The sequence below is a fragment of the Balearica regulorum genome, chromosome Z (assembly GCF_011004875.1).
Source record: "Balearica regulorum gibbericeps isolate bBalReg1 chromosome Z, bBalReg1.pri, whole genome shotgun sequence".
In the NCBI taxonomy this organism is placed as follows: domain Eukaryota; kingdom Metazoa; phylum Chordata; class Aves; order Gruiformes; family Gruidae; genus Balearica; species Balearica regulorum.
The window spans coordinates 11,932,726-11,954,309 of NC_046220.1; the positions used below are offsets into that span (position 1 = coordinate 11,932,726).

The 21,584-nt window shown below is 40.6% G+C and overlaps 1 protein-coding gene across 10 annotated transcripts in view; it reads right to left on the reverse strand.

The window, feature by feature from the left end:
* The window catches only part of LPAR1 (lysophosphatidic acid receptor 1), a 140,091-nt gene that overhangs the window by 39,086 nt on the left and 79,421 nt on the right, over nucleotides 1-21,584 (reverse strand). For 7 of the 10 annotated variants that reach the window (XM_075739345.1, XM_075739338.1, XM_075739339.1 and 4 more), the window contains 2 exons: nucleotides 18,593-18,761; nucleotides 7,122-7,869 (listed from right to left, as the gene is read on the reverse strand). In XM_075739345.1, the coding sequence (XP_075595460.1) occupies nucleotides 7,122-7,869; nucleotides 18,593-18,652 (808 nt within the window). In that variant the 5' untranslated portion in view covers nucleotides 18,653-18,761. The remainder of the gene's footprint in view (nucleotides 1-7,121; nucleotides 7,870-18,592; nucleotides 18,762-21,584) is intronic. The other 3 variants (XM_075739340.1, XM_075739341.1, XM_075739346.1) reach the window with 1 other exon arrangement.

The window sequence follows — 21,584 nt, forward strand, 5'->3', positions numbered from 1 at the left end:
ATTGGTTTTACTAGCAGCATTAAAAAAAAAATCCTAGGCAAGTCCAAAGGGTCTTAAATTTAAGACACTCCAATCACTGCATAATTACATACAGATTACAGCTTAGATCCTTAGCGAGTTGTCATTATTTTAACCGAAAGCAGAAACCCATTTTGCTGATGAAATGTAACTAACTGATTTTAATAGTTCTTTGTGAAAATTTGTCTTCCTTTTACGAAACAGAACTAGATCTAATATACTAATCAACCTGTATTTATCAAGAAAATAAGAATATGGACATTTACATGTACAAGCATAAAAATATTAGTCCACTCATTATGGATAACAGACATAATGAAAATTCTATTTTTTGTTATTAATTCTGAATGATTTCACAACGAAATCTTCCAACAAATATGAGCAACAAGAAGGCTTCCATTCCACGTCATCTACTTGCAAGCTGAAGGTACAGATTTTATGAAGTCAATACCAAAATGTCATTAAGATGCATGAAAAAAAAAGATAATATATAATAATTCATAAGAGCAAGCCCTGGAAGCCACACCCACCCCAAACTGTATGTGTTATTTTCCTCCAAGGAAGCTTCTGAGGAGCAATCACAACTACTCCTAAGGTCTTCCACTAAGAAATAGGAAAGAAATCCCACCTATTAAAATTGTGTAGGATAAGGTGTGCTACAAAAAAAAAAAAAAAAAATCTTACAGAATAATTTTAACAAAGATTTAACTTCTTCAGGCAAATATTTATGATACAGCTTAAAAGTATTGCTATCACACTGCAGGTCTTAAAGCACTTATTTTAACCTTCCCTCTACATACAATGCTAATAAGCATTAATATTATAAACTCCATTTCAATTACAGTCATCAGCCACAATTTCCCAGTTTACTCGACTGTGAGTTAAATTCACCGTTTATGTACATTTAAAATATACTTATCAAAAAATGCTGGGACTGCACATAACTGCACCCTGTGTGCTAGAACAGAAAGTCATTGATGCTCAGACTTCTATTGCCAGTGCCAGTTCCCGAGTTTATTGCCCTGTTTTTCCCTTGAGGACTAAATCAATACACAAGTGACATTACTATGATGCAAAGGTCAGGCTGGGTTGGTGACTCTGAACGAGCCCTCCTTGCTTGGCTGCAGGGTGACCTGGTATTTATGGCTTCACACTCCCCAACTTCCAGAGAAGAAGCTGTGAAATGCGCTGTCCTCATCTGAACACCACTGTGATCTCACTGCCCAGCCCAGCTTTCTACGTAAAATGTAATAACGTCACGGAAAAAACCACAACTGGATGCACAACCCCATCTCCAAATGGGGCAACCGCTACCTGGTGGAAGGACATCTCCAAAATAAGACGGTATCCTCATTTTCGGTCATCTCAGGGAGGATGCTGCTGGAGAGCTCGTCTCTCTTCACACCAGCAGGACTCCTCAGGGAGAAGGTGAATAGATGAAGTTGTCATCTTCCATTCACAGGGCTCAGAGTTAAACCCTGGCCTCTCCAAAAGATCCTCTTATCAGTTGCATTGCGCTACCAGGGCCGATAACTTTCCATGGGCAGGGAAGGTCTGCTGAAATTCAAGTGATGCCATAACCAAGCTCTCTCTAGATAAGAGCATCTTGGCCCAGGATCACTCACTTGGTAAGTGGTGAAATATAGTTAATAAAGTCTAAGCCTTATGATTCAGGGGCTGATAAAGATAGGCTATGCTGGTTAACCACCTGACACTGCATGACGGGCATGGACATAGAGACGTGCCTCTAGCAAAACATAGGGTGCTGTCATCCAGGTTGTAGCACTGTTTCACAGTCTTTTTATTTTTCACTGATAATCAAGTGCTTTTACTGCATGAAGGGAGGAAGCAGGAAAAGATGCAGACTGCATGCCAAAAAAGACAATGTAGATATTAAAAACATCTTTAAAAATATATGCCTCCACAGAACTTCATATTTTTGATCTTGGAATGAAATGCTGCATCAATCAATCACCCAGAAAGGTTCAAGTTATCAATAATGCACTTTAACTGTCTGGCTACAGCATATGTTGACATTCACGTGCACTACTCTAGCTATTTGCTGTTTTCCATCCCCATTTGGTACCTAGTTGTGAAAGAAAAGCTACAAAAGTACAAAAATAAGACTCTCATGCAATTCATAACTGTCAGAGAAAGGGAGGGCAGGAAAAAAGCTGTTGCTGAGCAGTTCCACCCTTCCAGATGTTTATACTGAACTTCCAGATGTTTTTCTTGCATTTATTGCTTCATTATAATAAGTAAGGGACTGTCTTCAAACACAGTGAGGCTCCTTTAAATCAAAACAGTTTATACAAAAAGAACCTTCACTTTTTTATCTGTGCCTACATTAGCTTCCAAATTTTACAGAATAAATCACATTCCTCCAAAGTGGAGGATATTACAGGCAGGAAAGTCCTAAGTGCCTTTTGAGTTCCCAGGAACATAAAGGGTAAGCAATCATGAATTCATTGCTTGCTCTCCCTATGTCCTGAGGGCCAGCTGTGGTGCTTGGCTCAAGAGGCATGCCTAATTTTGGCCAAACACCATTGAGAACTCACCCAACACAGAAGGCTAATTGGCAGGACTGATAAAATACACATAAGAAGGGTTGTTGCTATTATTATTTAAAATTCAGTTATGAAACCTCAGTATCGTAGTCTCATTGTCTAACTTCTAAATAGAGAACAATGCCCGAAAACATGTATGGAGGTATAGGGAAGAGTTATCCACATTGTAAAAAAAGAGCTGACAAATTAAGGACGAGTATTTAATCAGCATTTAGTCATGAGAATATACAGGCTAACTTTCCAACAGTAATGATCTAAGCTGGTAGTTATCTACAAATGCAGGTATATAAGAACCCCAAAAAGACCCTAGTCTTCCATGACTTCTTCCAGGCCATGGAATTCCAGAGCAGAGCTAGTATTTCCAGCCCAGAGCTCCAATATCCTTTTTTGGTGCTTTCACCACTTCTTAAAACAGTAGTTAGATATTGTCATCCATTTTTGGGCTAAACCTGCATTTAGCCCAGCCAAATGCATTCAGAGTCTAACTATGACCTCCACCAGAAAAACAGTTTAGCTTTGTCCTCAAACGTAAGATAAAAATAATGTGGAGGATTGAAAAGAGGATGCCAACTTTCAGCTGTTGTATCCGCTAGGTTTCTGCCTGTTCCTTTGATTGCTAATTTAAATGTAACACATGGTGGTGGGGAAAGGCAAAGTGTCATTGAGTTGCAAGCCAAACCAGACCTGATTTTACAGCTATGTGCGGTACCCAGATCAGCAGCCCCAGCGCAAAGGAGAGGCATGCTCTAGAGAAAGAGCTTTATGTTCCTTGTTACTTTCGAAAGATTTCAAAAGCTGCCTTGTTAAAAGAAAAAAAGGGCTCAACTATGAAATCACTTCCTTCTGTTTAAAATATTTTACTCAAGGAAAAAAAAACAAAAGGGGATGAAAAGAAAAAAAAAAAATCTGTTCTCTGCTTTTGACTTGTTCCTAGGATTCAGCATCTCACCCGCTCTGTGGGATGACGCAGTGTGCCAGATCCCGACCGCTCCAGCCATCGCGTCAAGCGGCCGTAGCCCTCCCCACACAATCACCCTCTTGTCAGAGGCGGCTGGCGTCCGCCCCGCACATGCTGACAGCATCGACGCCGGGAGGACTGCACCCCCTTCGGGGAGGCTCTTCTCCTCTTGGAGCAAGGCAGCAAGGCGCGAGGAGGGCAGGCCGTGTTAGGCAGCTAACAAACAAGAAGCTCTTGTGTCAATTCCCTCCCCCTCCCACCCCCCCCCCCCCCCCCCCCGAAACGTAGCATGGATGGGGACAGAGGAAAAGATGATCTTCTGCTTGCAGCAGCGAGGTTTTGCCTGGGAGTACAGCCAGCAGGACGACCCGTTTATGGAAGTTTAAAAGTCAAATGAACAGTTCATTGCTGCCCAAATCACAGGGGGGTTACTTACGGCTGAGCACCATTTTGACAAAGATCCTAAGAGGAGGGCTGGTTTGCCTCCCTCTGCCACTGCTCACAAGTTTACTCAGACTCCCAGCTCTGTTTTTCCTTGGTTCCCAAGGCACCCTCCCACCCTGTCCTCCAAAATGAATTGCCTCCTCCTGGGTAAGTGGGCTGACACACACCAGCTTCCTTCCCCATTCAGCTGTGGGGCAGGAGAGGAGGGAGCGGGGTCTTAGGAGTAAACTGAAACTCTTCCTTTCCCCTCTCCACCTCCAAAATGTTGGTTTCGGCCTCAAACAGCAATGTATTGCCCTGATCTGCACTGTTAAGAAAGGCAGAGGGTCTTTTCCTCTGTGTTACTGAGTTTCACTGATGCAGAAAAAGCCAGATAGCATGAGATAAACATTCAGCAAGTTGCTCTAGGCAGTCTATGACACCCACCTTTTCTGCCTTTCCCAAAGCTGAAGCAGATAAACTCGCAGCGCTATACATTGACTACCTTTGCAAGAAGGCATGTGGGAAGTACAACACTTAAATCTTTTCCTTGTGAAAATTTCAAACTAGACTTGCAAGCAGACTGCAAGCAGTGCCAGAGCACCAGGACACCCGCCTGATCAACGAGCTGACCGCACCATCTACTGATGACACCTAACGAACATTTCTCATGGTTCATCTAGCAATCTGTTTAACACCCTGATGCACAAACATTTAGCTTCCATCTGTAGTTGCCCCCAGTCCTGATACTTGGCTTCAGGCTATTTTTTTTTATTTATTTAAAAAAAAAAAAAAAAACAACCCCAAAAAACCCCAACCAACCAACAAACCCACAGCTGTTTCCCAGCCATCTTTATCTTGCAACTGTGTCGCGCAGGTGGTAAGGACGCAAAAGCATTGCTGCTTCTTTGCGCTATAGCCCTATGACTGACCTCCTCCAACTAAAGAAACCACACTGCTTTGGAAAAAAAACCAAACAACCAAACCCTTTTCAAAATAATACCAAAGCAGGAAATTCAAATAGAGGATGAGGATTGTCACAGCCTGGGAGTGCCTTTGTTTTCTTCAAACAGATTTAATACAATAGTATGTTACCCCTCTCTGTAAATAGTGCTTTATGCAGATTAGAAGGGATGCTAAAGCAGAGCGTGTGCCCAATACTGAATGAATTTAACTGCACCAGTAATAAGAAATAAGGTCCTGTTTGAATTTTGAAGAAAACTTCAACATGTGCTACCTGTAGTTCTGAAAAATTTTACTCCAAATAGCCCCATTGAGGAATCAGAGATATTACTGAACTACATCAGCAGCTAAACTTGTGTCACCTTCAGTTTGTCTAGTGCTACTTAACACCTGGAGATGTTCCACTGTTTCCAGGACAATACCTGAAAAAAAATAACGTACATGGGGAAAAAAAAAAAAAGTAAAAATAGCTACTTTATGTTCCTTGTAGACTTCTACGATTGTGCCCACCATTGGTGGCTTGTACATCTTCCCTGTGACCTTTACTCATTGGGGAATGGAGGAGGGTGCAGTCACTACCTACCTACCCTTCCAGCTACATACATACTTCTAGTCCCATACGTGCTTGGGATTAGCTGCCAGGTGCTACATATTCAGTGACTATTTATTTATTCCTACAACTCTGCATTGCACTGATATAAGCGCTTACTATTTCCCACATTTTTTATTTTTTTTTTCAAGCCTTTCACCTCACAGGAAATACTCCACTGCTGTATGAACAACAGTTCCTTCAGGAAGAAAAGCAAAGATCTATTTCCTAAGAAGACTGCAAAACCTGAATTTTCTTTGTGTTCTTAACCTCATCTTGCCTTCAGCGAGGAGGATCATGGAGACGGGGAGGGTGAGATTTCCAAACTACCAGGCAGTTCAGGAGAGGTTTTACCCACCACTGCAGCCTCCTTCACAAGCCTCAGTTTTTTTCCCTGAAGAGAAGAGCAGGACATGTAGGAATATGACTTATCAATGGCTGAACAGGTTAGTCAACTACACAGTTCATATTCTGGTTACAAAGCTAATCACTAGGTCAGAGAGCAACACATATATTCTTAAACTAACACATGTGTTGACACAGTGACTCACATCAAATCTCTGCAACTATTCTGCCATGTTTGTGCAGTCAGTAACTGCTAGAAAGAACAAGTCACAGTGTGAAGTCATGGAAATCAGGATGTCAAAGCAAGAACTGGGGCTAAGTTTTGGGCTTTGCAGACTGTATACAGTTGCGTTTATGGACTACTAGGGCATCTTCATGATGCAACAGGGTACTAGGATCCCAAGAGACCTGTGTACTGTGCTGGAGGACCTCATGGGTGGGAACACAGGTTGGGACAAGGACCAGCACCGTTCCTGCCTGCAGCTCACTGTCATCTGCACAAAGAGCAGAACAAACTGCAAAGAACATCACCAGGGAATGGTACCCAGTATCCAGGCTGTGCTTTTGCATAAGGAAACGAAGAGCCTCAGGAAAAAAAACCATCCACAAAGACAGGAACCTTCTGACTCCAAAGTGCATCATGGTATTTGCCTCATGTTTCCCTGTTTTCCATGCCCTGAAATTTAGGCACCTCCCAAAATTGGTAGATACTCAGATATGCCAAACATTGTAGACCTGAGCAAACTGTACCTGCAGACCTGCTCAACAAAATCTTTTCATCAATAGCCTATAGCCCCACATTTTTCTCCAGACATGAGAGTATTGCCTGAATACACACACCACCTTTTGGGTGGCAAAAAGGAGACAAGAGGTACTTTAGTGGAAGACCGAGCCTCTCCTGTACTAACTTAAGGTTGCAGCTATTTGGCATCTTCAGAGGCAAAAGGGAGAACACTACACAGGATAGGCTGCTACAACAGGTTTTTAACCTGCACTGCTGCAAAACACCACCAGCTTACATCTTGAGGTCCTGGATTTTCATCATTGTCATGTTACAGGGCGGAGTGACCAAGTGTCTGATACCCACTTCCATAAATAAGCTTGATAGTACCAACACAGTAATGAATGCTCTTATTGCCCCCACCTCTTCTAGTGTCTTCCAAATGCTGCTGACCTCCCAGAAGCTGCACATGCATTACTGAAATCACCTGATAAGAAACAGAGTGGGGAGAACAGAGGTGGCAAAGTAAGCACTTACCAAGCACAATGACCACAGTCTTCAGGAGACTCATCATGGTGTCCCGATTCCTGCGGGGTCCAGAACTGTGTCTGGACATTCTCATAGTCCTTTGGCGGACATACCCAAAGATATGAGCATATAGGACCACCATGACCACAAAAGTGACCAGGTTGAAAATAGCCCAGAACACCAGGTAGGAGTCACTATAGAGCGGTGCCATGTTGGAGCAGTGAGTTATATCACAAATACAGTTCCATCCGACACTTGGTATGGCACCCATGACGATGGCCATAGTCCAGATAACAACAATTACGACCACCACTCGCCGGTTGCTCATCCGAGTATGTAGCTGCATTCGGAAAACTGTAATGTGCCGCTCAATAGCAATGGCCAACAAATTGGCTACAGAGGCTGTCAGGCTAGTGTCAATGAGACCCTGACGGAGAAGCCAGGTGCTTACAGTCAATCTTCTAGTGTTGGGTCCCGTGTTGAACATTAAGTAAAAGTAAGCCAGCCCTGCAAAAAAGTCCGCAGCGGCTAAGTTGGCCATTAAGTAATAAATAGGGAAGTGGAATCGGCGGTTGACATAAATAGCCACCATAACCAAGAGGTTAGCCAGCATTATGAAGATGCAGACGGTAATCCCCAGTCCCATTACAAGTTTGCTGACAGTGTTCCATTCAGTGGCTAGATATTTTCCACTTCGGTTATAAAAGAAGGCAATGGTTTCATTGTAGTAGCACTGTGGTTCGCTCATGGCTGTGGACTGAAAGAAGAGGAGAAAAAAAAAAAGAGAAAAAAGTTACATCAGAACTGAAAACATATGATTGCTTCCGCAGACAAGACATGCACAGAGAGCAGGGAGGGGGACAGGAAGGGAACGCGCTTCAGAATAAATTTATTTTTTCAGACCAAATGGCATTCCACAACTTGCAGACAATTGCTCTGAGGAGTCTAGTAACAGTAACCAGATTAGAAACAACCAGAAATGCTTCCATCTGCTCTGGGAGCTAGCGTGATTTCTGACGTAGTTGTAAATTGCACAGCAAACAAGCTTCTGGCCAAGCAAACCTGCTGAAAAATTTACTTAGAGAAGGGCATGCAACTGGTAATTAAGAATAGTGAACTCTGTTACGGGACACCTTATTTATCGTTACCAATGCATAAAACTATTGTTTGGCTGTAGTGGTATTAAAAGAAGAGCTCATGTCTCCATCAGGGTCTTGAAAACTGGGAGGAACATCCTCAATTAAGATTGTCAATATGCTCTAAGACTCTGAATTGCCAGGGCCTGTGTCTGTCCATAAGGCATGAAGTGCATTTATAAACAATAAAAGAACCATGCCAACTGTATTTCTGTGACCTTTCTTTTTCCATCAGCCACGTTTCTAAACAGGGTTTTAAATACACCATGCTTTTAAGTATAACTGAACTGGCTTATTCCAGTTTGAAATAGAAGGAGTAAGGCAAGAAATCAGAAAAGCAGTATTTGAAAACTATTGTTATAAGCATCACACCTTATTTCTTGCATTAAGTATTGTTATGGCTATGTCAGGGAACACATGATTAATATTCCTTGCAGAATACTCAGCTGAGCACAGCTACGGGTGCAACAAACAAGCCTTATATTCCACCAGAAAGTAGAAGCTTTGCATAAAACTGTTGGCTAACAAGAAAATTCTTAATGAGTTTCCTTCCTCAGTTATAATCAATTACTCAAGGTGCAATTCCCAAAAGGCAAACCTTAGAAAAAGAAACCCCTCTGAATAGCATACTGGTTCCTTGTTTAGCATGGCTTAACAGCAAGGATGTAAAAATAATAATTAAAAAAAGAGAAACAAACTAATGTCAAAAAATCTCTTTTTAGAAAGTCCCAGGACAGCTGGCTCTGGCACCCTGCTTCCACCACTGTGAAACTCTACTGATTGAACTTAAATTTTTAAAAAAAGAGGAGCAGTTTTAGCGAGAAATGGAGTAATAAGCCCAACCAAAGAACAGATCTACTAAAAGATGAGAATTTCTTCTCATTAAAACATCCAAAACGGTCCACATTTTGGAGAGTTCCAGCCATTCTGCAGGAAATGCTACAGCTAACCTAACCTTCACATTGAAACCAAAGATGTACAGAATTGGGAAACCAAATTAGTAATTGGACTCGAGTGAAAATAGCATCAGATATATATTTCTTTAGAATTACCCAAAGCTGTTTCTGTTTCCTTTAATTTTCCTCTGCTTCTCAACACAATTAAGCCAATTCCAATAAAGCAACACACAAAACTTTCCACCTATATGCCAAATGCATTCAGATTTACGTTCAAGAAAAAGGTCTTTTTAGAATGACTTTACCTCCAACCTAAACACCGACCAGAAACATTTGCAGACCCAGGATAATAAAAAGCTAGGGTAAACAGTATTTCTCAGCACAATGACTATAAAACTTTTATTGTTCCTCTAGGATACATCAACTTTTAGGTTAGAAACCTTTCAGCCTTAATTATTCAAGAATTTAAAAAAGTTCTTATGTAGGATCTCTGTGTTCCATAGAAAAAACAATTTATAAGGGATACTTCACAAAAGGAGACCTAGCTATGAGACATCTGGCTTTAATTCTCTGGTTAAAGACCTTTTGGTAATAACAGGTCAAGTATAGGAACCCTTGAGGGAGAGAGGAAGTCATACGAATGAATTAGTGGCCCTTATAAAAGCTTGCCAACGTCTGCATTAATTATGCGAATGCCCTGGGTTTTTTGGTCTCTAAGAATATCTTGATGCAGTCTTACAGACTGAATTACAGAGGAGGTCAGGACTCCAGGATCTAGTGGACTTTTGTGATCCTGAATAAATTCTCCCTTTGTCTATGTATTTGTCAATCTAAGTTTTTCTTTCAGATGGCTGCTGCCCATATGTAACAATTTTTGCTCCACTGTTGCTCCTGTGGAGAGAGGCCAGCTACACCTGGCAGAACACGTATTTTTAATTCAGAAATTTAAAATGTGGTAGATATAACTTTTTTCTTTTTGTGGTTTTGTTTTGCACATGGGCTTAGAATGTGCATTTCCCTCTGATTTTGTAATATCCTCCCCAGCCTTTTCATATAGACTCTGAAACAAGATATGATTAAAAAAAAAAAAAAAAAGCTCACTAACATGCACTGGTAAGTGCTGTGCATTTGTCTTATTCACAAAATGCCAAGCCAGGTCTGAATGTATGCAATGCACATAAGAGTCTGTAAAACGCTACAGAGTCAGACTTGTTAAATTTAAAAGCATGACAGCACTTGAGTAATCCTGGAACACCATGAGGCTCACTGGCTGCTTCTCTCGTTTTGAAGACACAGGAATGAAATGCTCTGTACACATAAGGGATTTTGGAAAAGTTTTGGGTTTAGAGCATGCTAATATAAAACCTGGGATCTCCTTTAAAAGCAATCTTTGCAGTCTCAAGGGAAAGAAGGGCAGAAGAAGACACAGTTTGCTGACAAAACTTCAAACAGGGGACTTCCAGACACAATCAGCTTTCTCGGATGTCAGTGTATATCTTACAGGAAGGTTTTGACCTCCCAGGTCACAAACATACAAATCCTAAGGCATCACATTTACCCGTCATGCTGCTATTTGACTGGAAAGGCTCAAGCAGGAGGGAAATAGAGCATATCTCTGAGTACTGAAAGTGTTAACATACCATAATGGCATATGCAAGCAGGCAGACCCATCCCCTCTCCTGCCCCTGCAGGAAAAGGGGCAGGGAAGTTTATATTTTAATTTCCTGAACTTTCCACTTAGTGTGTTTCATTGCCTGGGTAAGCCAGATGTGCAGTGCCCTGAGATTTACCTCATCCATTTAGTATATCTCAACAGAAGTTTAAAACAAACTAAGCTGCAAATTGCCCATGTTAACTAAACTTCTAGGATACATCTGTGTAGAGAAAGAAAAGCCTGAATCCTAAACCAAGAAGACAGATAAAGCAAAAAGAAGTAACAGCAGGCTAAAAGCATGCTAAAAGCAAAGCCTTCTCTAACCATGTGAGGTTCATTTAATACTGAAGACAGTTGTCCCAAACCAAAGAACAAGAAAATCCTGACTACATGGAGTTAAATCTCTTAAAATCATGAGACGTAGTTACAACCACAACACAGTACACACAGACCAGGAAATCTGGCACCAGAACTTAATAAATAAAACTCACTTAGTCAACATCTACTCATGCTGCAGCCAGAACATCATCTTGGCAATGGCCTTTCCAGCAACTATCTGCTATATTTGTCCTCTTGGTCCTTTCTGGTGGTACGGGACCATGCCACTGTGGTGGCAGAGGGGAGACTGAGAAGAAGAGCCCATGTAAGCAACTTCCCAATGTTTCATGCTTGGTTCATCTTGCTGCTGCTCCACGTCTCCATCAGAACTTAAAGAGTGGCATGAGGATTTGGATCCAAGACATGGAGCTGCTTGCCCATGGGATGTTCTTGGGTGAGCAGCCCATTACCCCCTTCCCTACCCAGTAGAGACCGGAGTAAAGAAGCTGCTGGCTGCCTGGAGCGGGAAGCTTAGAGGGGAGCTCCAGATCCTGCCAGCTCAGTGGTGAGTGACAGCCCACCTGGTGAGGGCTGTGCATGGAGAGATGCTTAGGGTGGAAAATAAACACCAACAAGTTTTCAAACACCGCTGATTGATACTGTCTAAATGAAGCATTAGTTAGCACAAGGTGCCTGAGGGGTAAGTGATCAGTTTACAAAACCCACTGCAATCCAAGAGTTTGCAGAGATCCTCAGTCCACCTAACAAAAAAACCCCCAACAAACCAAAAGCAACAAACAAAAAAGGACCACCCCCCCCAGCAGGCATGGGTGCTTTTATTTCTCGCTGAGAGAAGCAGAGCTGAACATTCTTAGAATACTAAGGTCTGACTTTTACAGAGCTTTTAAAACTTGGAAGCCACAAAAATTATTCCATATCCAAGAAAACGCTTTAAAATAATTTAACCCTTAGCTCTCCAAACACAGTCTGCTCCTCTCTCTTTTCCCTTTACTGAATTAACCTCAACGTGCTGCTCTTTTCTTACCCAGAACACAGAGAAGAGATGAAAAGCAATTTATCTGGCAAGGAAGTCTGAGGAAGATGACAATTCTGCATACAATGAAATGCCAAGTACAAGCCAGAGACCTCAATTTTTCAGAAGTCATGCAACTTGCATCCAGTCTCCTTGAAGTCCGCAAGACTCAGAAGAGACTCAGTCTATACAGGATGAGCTTTTAATTCTGAGGTAACTTGCCCTTGGATCCCAAACCCAATATTTATCATTCTCAGTGCTGCCCAGAAATCCAGAAGATATTTTAGAGGAACTGCACAATTGGGAATGGTAGACTAGAACTCCAAAACAGCAATAGGTGTCTTAAAGCTCTACATTTAGTGCAGCAGTAAATGGAAAAGCAGTAGCACTGCTTTCAGTTTAGCTAAATACTCTGAAGTTTACCAACATACCAGGAAGGCTAGAGCTGAAAAACTTGTGGGAACTGCTGACTTCAAAATCCCCAAGTAAGGGTATCAATTAAGAATATCTTTAAAATAAGCATAAGCAAGCAAGTATAGGAATAATTGAAACAGTATGTAAATACTTTCTCAACCCACAACTGCAAAACCATGGGTTTTATGAAAGTAAAGTTGTAACAGACAAGAAACAAAATCCAATTTGCAAGAAAAAAATTCTCCATTACCTAATGAAAAGCACAAACTATTGTTCAAACAGCAGAACACAAAAGAAACAAGAGGTTTAAAAATAAAGAGGAAAAGATTGTGTTTCCTTTAAAGATAAAAGTAGAAACTGAGGAGGCATTTACCCAAAATCTAAGTGAAAAAATAAAAAAGTCTCAAGACTAGGGCACTGATTCATTATCATCTTATGCCTACTATGCTGTATGTACAGATATCATTTCATCTGCACAATGAAAGTATCAAACCCTACCACCAAGATAAAACAGCTTCTCACATACCTTTTTCAGAATTGTGTCTCCCAAAGTAATCGTTTGGCAGGCTTAAAGAAAAACTTGTATGTTAAGATGTGGTGGTTCAGTCACAGCAGGCCACTTCATTTGACTAGACTCATTTTGTCCTTTGCATAATTGAAAAGATGCAAGGAAAGGAATATTTTTGCAAGGGGATCTGCTATAACATGATAAAACATAAAGTTACTTATGGATTGTGTGGCAATAGCTAGCATATCCAATAATTTTTAGGATGCTTTTGTAGTAGACTATTACTATGGAGTCTCAGAGATATCAAGTGTCCAACAACTAGAAACTTAACTGAGAAATTCTCTGTATCCTACAGTTTATACCTGAAAAGGATAACCCAGGATATCTAGACACTCAGTGTACCAAAGAGACCCAGTCACCAGCAACACTGGGAAAAGAAGCAATTTTACTTCTACTGAGGAAGGTATAATTCACAAGTGACAGAGATCCTGTTGGAAACCATGATTATGACCTCCACAGATTGACTATAAAACCAGGGAGGGTGTTGACCTTCCTTAGTGCTTATTCATGGTTGACTACTACAAAAGCAAGTTCAAAAATAGCTTCCGTGGGCTAAAAAAGGGAATGGGTGAGAGGAAGAAGTCCAGCTAACTCTAAAACTGCCTTTCTTCTGGAAGATGCCAGGGTTGCTAACTGTCAGGTCTGAAATACCTTGACTTGGCCCTACAGCTGTTCAGGATAGATAAATCCGGAGCCATACAACTCATTATTCAAAATCAAGAGCATTAGTGAACAGCAGTGATGGTCAGGAGCATACTGAGCTGGCCCCCCAGATCACCAGCTCTGTGGTTTCCTACACTTTCTACTGCCGCAGAAAGGAACTGCTGCACATGCACGTGGACCCTCTTTCATTGCAGAACTCTGCAAGCAAAAGGATAGTTAGGAAATTAAAAAGCTAGAAGAATTGGAAAAAAATATCCAAGGAAAGACAGAGAGTAAACTCATTCCTCCAGCAACCTACTCAAAGGGAGACCAGGCTGCCACTGCAATGCAGAGGTATTGCAAAAATAAGCTAATTGGTTTTGCCACTAGGAGAGACGTGATTGGGCATGTTGAGCCCAGATGTCCCATACAGAGTACAAAAAGGGTTTCTGCAAAGCTCTTCAAGCTTCATTTTCTTCTGGGGGAGCTTTCATGACAAGCTAAGCTTCACAAATGTTAGCCAACACAAACATGGGTATAGGCTCAACATCTCCTAGCTTTGTGGAAGATACAGGAAGGCAATTATATTCCATCAGCTAATTTAGTGATTGAAATATGCTACCTCTTATGCCTTCAAAAAAGTCTATGTCATGATGCAGACTAGGATTCTCCACTACCTCACCCAGTTCACTCCCCGATTGCTACCTGCCTTATCCTCAACCTGAACATTGTAGCTAGACATCTGAACTGCTGTGAGTGCCTGCAGGCTGCTGTGCAGCTCGAGTGCAGCACAGGAGAGACCTTCCCCAAAGACCCCAGCCCCGGGAAAACCTTTCTGGAGAGAGGTGCAGCACGCAGTACCCTACCTGTGTCACTTTAGAAGCCATTGGGGTGGAAGAAACAGGAGGGAAAAAAATAAATCTGTTCTTCTAACATCCCAAGTGAGTTTCCATGCATAATGAATTGCAACATGCATCCTTTGGGCCCAGTTTGGTGCTCAGTGAGCCAAGCTGGGAATTAATTCTTGGCTCCAGCAGCTGAAAGACTGGCCCTTTATGCTGAAAAAATGCTGTAGGCTATTTGGGCTACTTCTGTCTCCAGGGCACACCTTCCATCACTCCTCACCAAGCAAACCAGCAAAGTGAGCACTTGGGAGAGTTTAGCCTACAAGCAAAATGTTTACTCAAAATTATGTTAATGAGCATAGCAAATTCCATTTTGGGCTGGAAATTGAGATTTCCAAATGGAAATAAGAAGACTATCCTGTGTTTACCACAGCAAATCCATTTTTTTCCCTTGAAATATACATCAGACAGTTTGGGTTTCTTTTGCTTTGATACACTGTTTTGTGAAATATATAAACAGACTACAGAAAAATCTTTCTCTCGCAGGGCTCTGGCAACAATGGGTTCTCTATCAGTAACTTGTTCATACAGTACCGAGCAGCTGGTATAAGGAAGTATCAGTCTACTTTGAACAAAATGGAGATGTATTTTGAACTCCTGGCAATCTCATCTAATGTAAGAACAAAATGAAACAAACAAACAAAAAAATGAACAACAACAACAAAAAGCAGAGTACTGGTATTTAAGTTTCCCCTATGATCCCTGTAACTGGGTGGATATACCTCTAATCACAAATTGTTTCTTCCTGTCTCACTATTTCCTTTTGTTTGCTCATTTACCTTATTTACCATTACCAGATTTCTGTTCTGGTAAAGAGTTTAATTTGTTTACTCACCTAGAAGGGGAGAAAAAAAAAAAATCAGCACATTTGTTGTCTGCAAAAATTTGAAATCCAAAATCCAAATCCAAATGTTGGGCTTTGTTGGGGAAAGGGCTGACAACAGCTGTGCCACCTCACAGGAGTCTATTCTCAAGCATCGTTATAAAGAGGAAAAAGCTACTGAGGATGACCAGTCTGTGGCAAGGATAGTTTAAATGTCTTCCACTCTAATTCAAACAAAAAAAAGGGAAACTAGAGAAATATTCAATGGCAGAGTGGGAGAAGTGTGTTTTGGCTCTAGTAACCACACAGCCATGAAAGGCGACTATAATGGAAAGTGCTCTGGATTTCTCTTTGGAACAGCTGCAAGGCGGTTATTTAAATGTACTCATTTGCTTCTAGTATTTGGCTGGTGGGATCCACTGCTGGCAAAAACATAGAGAGGATGATGAATTTTTGTTGTTTTCTTGTTTTAAGCATTTCTGAACCACTGTTGGAAGTCCCTGGTTCATTAAGCAACTGGAGCTCAAGTAATTTCTTCCTCAAAGATTTTACTGCAGAATTCATCTCCTGCTATTCACAAAGAGAGAAGATACTAATCACTCCACAGAGTACATTAATGAGTTTAGATGACCACTTGTTATGTTTCCATTTTGCAAACAGCAAAGCCCTCTGGGATGCTAAATGCTTCTTGCAGAATTATTTAACTTTCTGCTTACTGCATTATCAGACTAATCAGGTTTCCATGATATATTTTTGCTTATACATAGCTGGGGTGTGAAGTTGTCACATGTACTACAAAATATCCTCAAATTAAAAATCAAAAAGTTCTGTTACATTCTCTGTTGAAGAGCAGAATGGCTTACCTAATGTAAAATCACTAGATTCTGCCTTACAATAAACCCCCATTGCAAAAAACTCAAAGCATATTCTGGAAATTTTTCATTGCATTGACTTCTTTGGTATATTGTGAATGGTGTCCCGGAACTATTTTCTATTCCAAATTACAGCTATGGATAGCTAAACTGCCCTGAAACTTTACTTATCCTTCACATTTAAACATGACCAGGATGCCTTAAATCTATTCTCTTAATCACCACTCCTTTTGTCTGGTAAGAGGATGCTGAAGGTGGGGGGTGGTGGGGAGAAGATGGGAGCAAAGAGCTTCAGACAAGTCAGTGCACAGGTAGGATAAAAAAAAAAAAGAGACATGACTGTGGAAAATGTGTTGCTTCAGTAGAGGGTTGTAGAGATTACCAAAAGCAGTTCCTACATCAACACACTAGCAATAAGTATATTTTAAACCAAGAAACAATTTCACACCTGGTATCAAGAAGTGACTTTCAAAAACTTTTCCAAAATGTAAATCTTTTGTTAGCTGACTGAGAAGACATCATCTGCAATTAAGCAGGAACTTCCCTCATTGTGGTGCCACCACAAGCATCAAGTCCACAAAAAAACCCTGTCAGGGTAGGCTTCAGATTGCAAAAGGTCCTGCTGAAGTGTCTGGGATTCTCCTGTGTGGTAAATAAGAGTCTGTTCTTGCTTGCCCTGTGCAGTTAAAGGACCAATGATAGGCAGAGGAATATTTATTACTGAGATGTATATGCATATGTACATGTATATGTATGTATATACATATACATACATATGTATACAAAACAGATGGTATTTATTTCTAAGAAAAAACTGACCAAATGTGAAGGAAACCAACTATCCTGACAATGCTAAAGGCAAGTTTAAAGATAAAAGATAAAAAAAAAAGATTAAAGAAAGTTTAAAGTAAAGCAGCAAAACACTTCTTTTTGTAACTGAGATACTATCTAGCTCATGCAGAAGGCATGCAAGGCTACTTCCAAGTTTAAAAAAAACCCCGTCCCTTAAAACATTAGTCTCTAAATGTCTTCTGCAGTACACTGTGGCATCTGCTACATTTTTAAAAGGCAAAATAATGTCCTCCAGAAAAAAAGTATTTTAATTATATAGTTTTCTAAACTATATCCAAAATTCATTTGTATGTCAACACAAATGTAAAAGTCAAGCCCATGCAGTTCCAGTCTGAAAAGTGCTTTACTTCAGTACTGCCATCTAATGATTGATCTCTTTAACTGTGTGTCTCACTATGTCCTTGACTGTTAAACAGAATTCTTCCTTACCCTCAAAAATGTACACATGGCTCCCAGCTGATTGATTGGAGCTGTTACTCCTTTACATAGGATTGAAGCCTTAAACCAACCATCAGATCCACAATGGTTTACTGAAATCTGTGGGAATTCATGCATGTAAGTCTGCCTACATGGATATAAAATTCGAGTCTATTTTTACAACATGAGTATAGAGAATATTTTTCTACCATAACCTCCCACACTGAGATACCAGCCTTTTTCCTTTGCTTTCTGTTGCCATTTCTTTTCAGCTCCCAAGTTAAATCTCCTTGAAGCACAGTCTCTAAAACCCAAGCTTGGAGTGAGAGCTGTCTGTATTAGCAATGACCACAATCATCCACTTATATGTAGTCCTTTGGTCTAGCAATGCAAATCCAGGACCAAGTGCTTGGTGTTCAGTACATGGAGCTGAAGAAATCACTAAGGTATTTATAAATTCTAAGTCTCAAATACACACTTTGATTCATGAAAGCAAGATTAGTGTGTTAGTAATTGTAACTATATTATTAATTTTATTGCTGCTTTTGGTTTAAAACTTTAGCTTTTCTGATAAGAACACTGCACCTGAAATTTCCTGTGGAATTGTTCCAACTGAATCACATTATGACCTCCTTCTACTTTGTATTCGTTGAGCATGGTAAAAATCAAACCATAGTGCAGGTACAACCTACATGGAGTCACTAGAAATTGTATTTTGCCATATATTTTCCTCTACAAATAGCAGAATAATACAGCAATAGCATGTCTCAAAGTATAACAATATTCTTAGCAAATGATGAGGTCTTTAATATAATATTTCAGGAACAATTCCCTCGATGACCCAGAAGTGAGACAAGAGGCCAAGCTAGGATTCAATAAGGAAATAAGAAAGAGGTTCATTCAGTTCAGCTGCTAGAGTTTCATTTTCACTGTGAGAGTGGTCTACTCACCTCAATCTCCTCAGGTTGAGACATCATGGAGGACGGCACCAAATCAGTGGGAATATCCATGGTAGCTCAAAATGTCCCTGCTGTCCTTGCACCCTTCCTCTGCACTTGCAAAACCTCGGTAGGAACACAGAAGCACCTCCTCAGACCCTAGTCATGCTGGCATTTGCTCCTAGGAAGAAGGAGAAAAAAAAAAAAGTGTTGAGAATAACAATAGAAATGTGTATGCAGTCAACACTCAAGCCCCTCAACTGCTGTAAAACCAGCCTGTGAGTTTGCAGAACCCAACTTGCTTACATGACCATTCACAGCAGATTTGCAGGAAAGTTTCAAACGGCACATCGGAATTTGGTCCAGAACAGCAAAACAATTCACTCAACCACACAAACTAGAATTAACATAAACTGAATACAGCAAGAAGGCTAATGGACAGACCAAGCACACATTTGCAAGGAAAGATGGTCACCTACAGAGCACTGGAATCATGTTAATGTTTGGTTTTGTTTTTTTTCCCCAAAGCAAAAGAGAAAAAAAAGTCCACACAGAAGAGTACTCACAGAATTACTTGCTGGAATTTAGGATACATTTCTTTCCTCAACAACTATTGTTTTACAGTTCAGTGATCACACGAACTTTTCTTCTGTGTTAAAAAAAATAACTTAAACATTATAGACATCCTTATCCTTGATTATTTTTAACGAAACTTCTCCTCCCCCCTCCCCCCTGACATGCTGTAGGTGAATATACTGAAATGCTGTGTAAAGATCAGATGATCCAACAGAATGGAGTTATGGAAATAATTATGATGTTTATCAAGGTTAGATCAGTTTCCTCATATGTTTCTATTCTTTTGTGCAAAGAAAACCAAACAAAACGGGAGCAAACTGTAAATGGCCAAGAAATTAAGCCCATTTAAAAATTCCAGACTAAGGCTACTGCAGTTTGCCCCCCCGCCCCAATCAGGCCAGACATACACAACACAACCCACAAATTAGCCACCACAGAAAGTATTTTGGAGACACCTGTTGCTCTCTGTATCTACCACTTCACATTCTATAAGTCATGGCAGAAAACCGCTTGTGATAAGTGTATTCAGCATCCAACAAATATACTGAAAATGATGCCAAACCTAACTGGTATTTTTCAAACTGAGACCATGGTATAGTCACACAGACAATTCTATTAACTTTCCTGGCCTCTGGTTCATTTTTTAAAAGGCAGCACTTACTTACCAAGCCAAGAAAGAACAGGTAAGTGTTGTAGGAAAGTTGCACTCCACATGCTTTTCTGAGTCAGTTCTGGTTTGGTTTTTTTTTTTTCCTTTTTCTTTTTTTTTCCCCTCGTGTTGTTCATTTAAAGTCAGCCTTTGCATGCCCCTGTGGAAATTATTTCTCCTTCTTAAAAAGCATCATCTTGAAATGCCTGCTTCACATTTCAACACATCTCTGTATGCCTTACGTCACATGTAGCTGTCTCATCTTCCAAGCTCTTGGATCACTTTTTCCATCTTTATATAGCTTTCCAGTGACCCCTATTCTTTCCTACTCATTTCTTTCGTTCTTTCCACTCCTTGCTCCAAATTTATATTACTATACTCATGGAGAAGACAGAAAACGGAGATTTAGCATTCCTGCAAGAAAGCCTTCACTGAAAGTCAAAGAACTGAGCTACATACCCTTCAGGCTTCCTGTTTTCCTTTCAAAAACAGAGTTTTGCCTGTTTTCTGAAATTCACTAATTTTTCCACTGCGCATGACAGATGAAGGAAACAGTGTCAACATGAAACTACTGTTTTTCTGATTTAGAGAAGCTTTACTATTTGACCAAGAAGAGAGTCATTTTCAGTAAAACTCCATCAACAGCCTCCAGATCCCCAACCAGCACATTTCATCACAATTTCTATGAGCTGTCACAAATACAACTTAAATCTTGGTCTCATAAGACCTCTGTCTCTGTTCTTCTCACAACATGCTCAAGAGCAGCAGCGTCGCTGCACCTATCTTACAGCAGCTCATCGTTAGTTTCTTTTAAAGTTCATTCTCCTCTCTTACTCCTGAAATGCTGCTGGTCTTGGATAATGATTAGGAAAAAAAAAAATACAGATGAAGCAAACTTTAGGGAAGACTACCTAGACCAAAAACAGAGAATGCTTAAAATCCTGTTTGACCCATATATAAAGGAGAGAAAATTATCATTTTTACTAGGGAGCATCACAGAACAAAAGAGAAATACTAAGGAAAAAAAATCCTAAGTCTGTTCAGCCTTTAGCTAGCTCTGTGTACTCCAGGTAGAGCACAAATGTCAGAAAAAGCTTAACCCCATAAAACGTAATGAGCACTTTAACACATATGAGAAGAGAAATATGCCTGCAGTCATTTTTCACCCTCTCCAAGAATTAGGAAACACAGGGTTAGTAAAAAATTCCTAAGCCTATGACCATTTCACATTTCGCCTTCTGCACCCAGCTGCATTTTTATTGCTTGTATTGCACTGATCCCTCAATTTGGGTAGGAAAAGGAAGGCTCTTCTGCAGACACCTTGCTTCTCAAGCTCCTGAGCACGACATACACAACGATTAAGACTTTCTGCCAACTATTTAGGCTCCTAAAAGCATTCCAGTTGAAAACAGGTTGGACTGTACAAAAGGACTCTCCCCCCGCTCCCAACCTGCCTCATCTTCATCAGCAATAATAAAGTGCAGACAGGACTGAGCTTTCACAGCAGCGCAAAAGCAAGCTGACTCCATTCGAGTGAACAAAGGTGACTCCTAACTTAATACCCGTGTGAGCTCACGGTGCAGCCCCGTGTTTTTCAAGAACTGCAAATAAAGGGAACAGGATCCTCAAATGATCTTTGCTAAAGGGTGTTATGACAGAAGATGTAATCTCTATTGAAAATAAAGTCTGAAACACAAAAGCACAGGAGTGGCTTCTTACTAGTAAGATTTTGATGGCTTGCTGCACTAAAAAGCATTGAAAAAATACCCAGATTTTGAA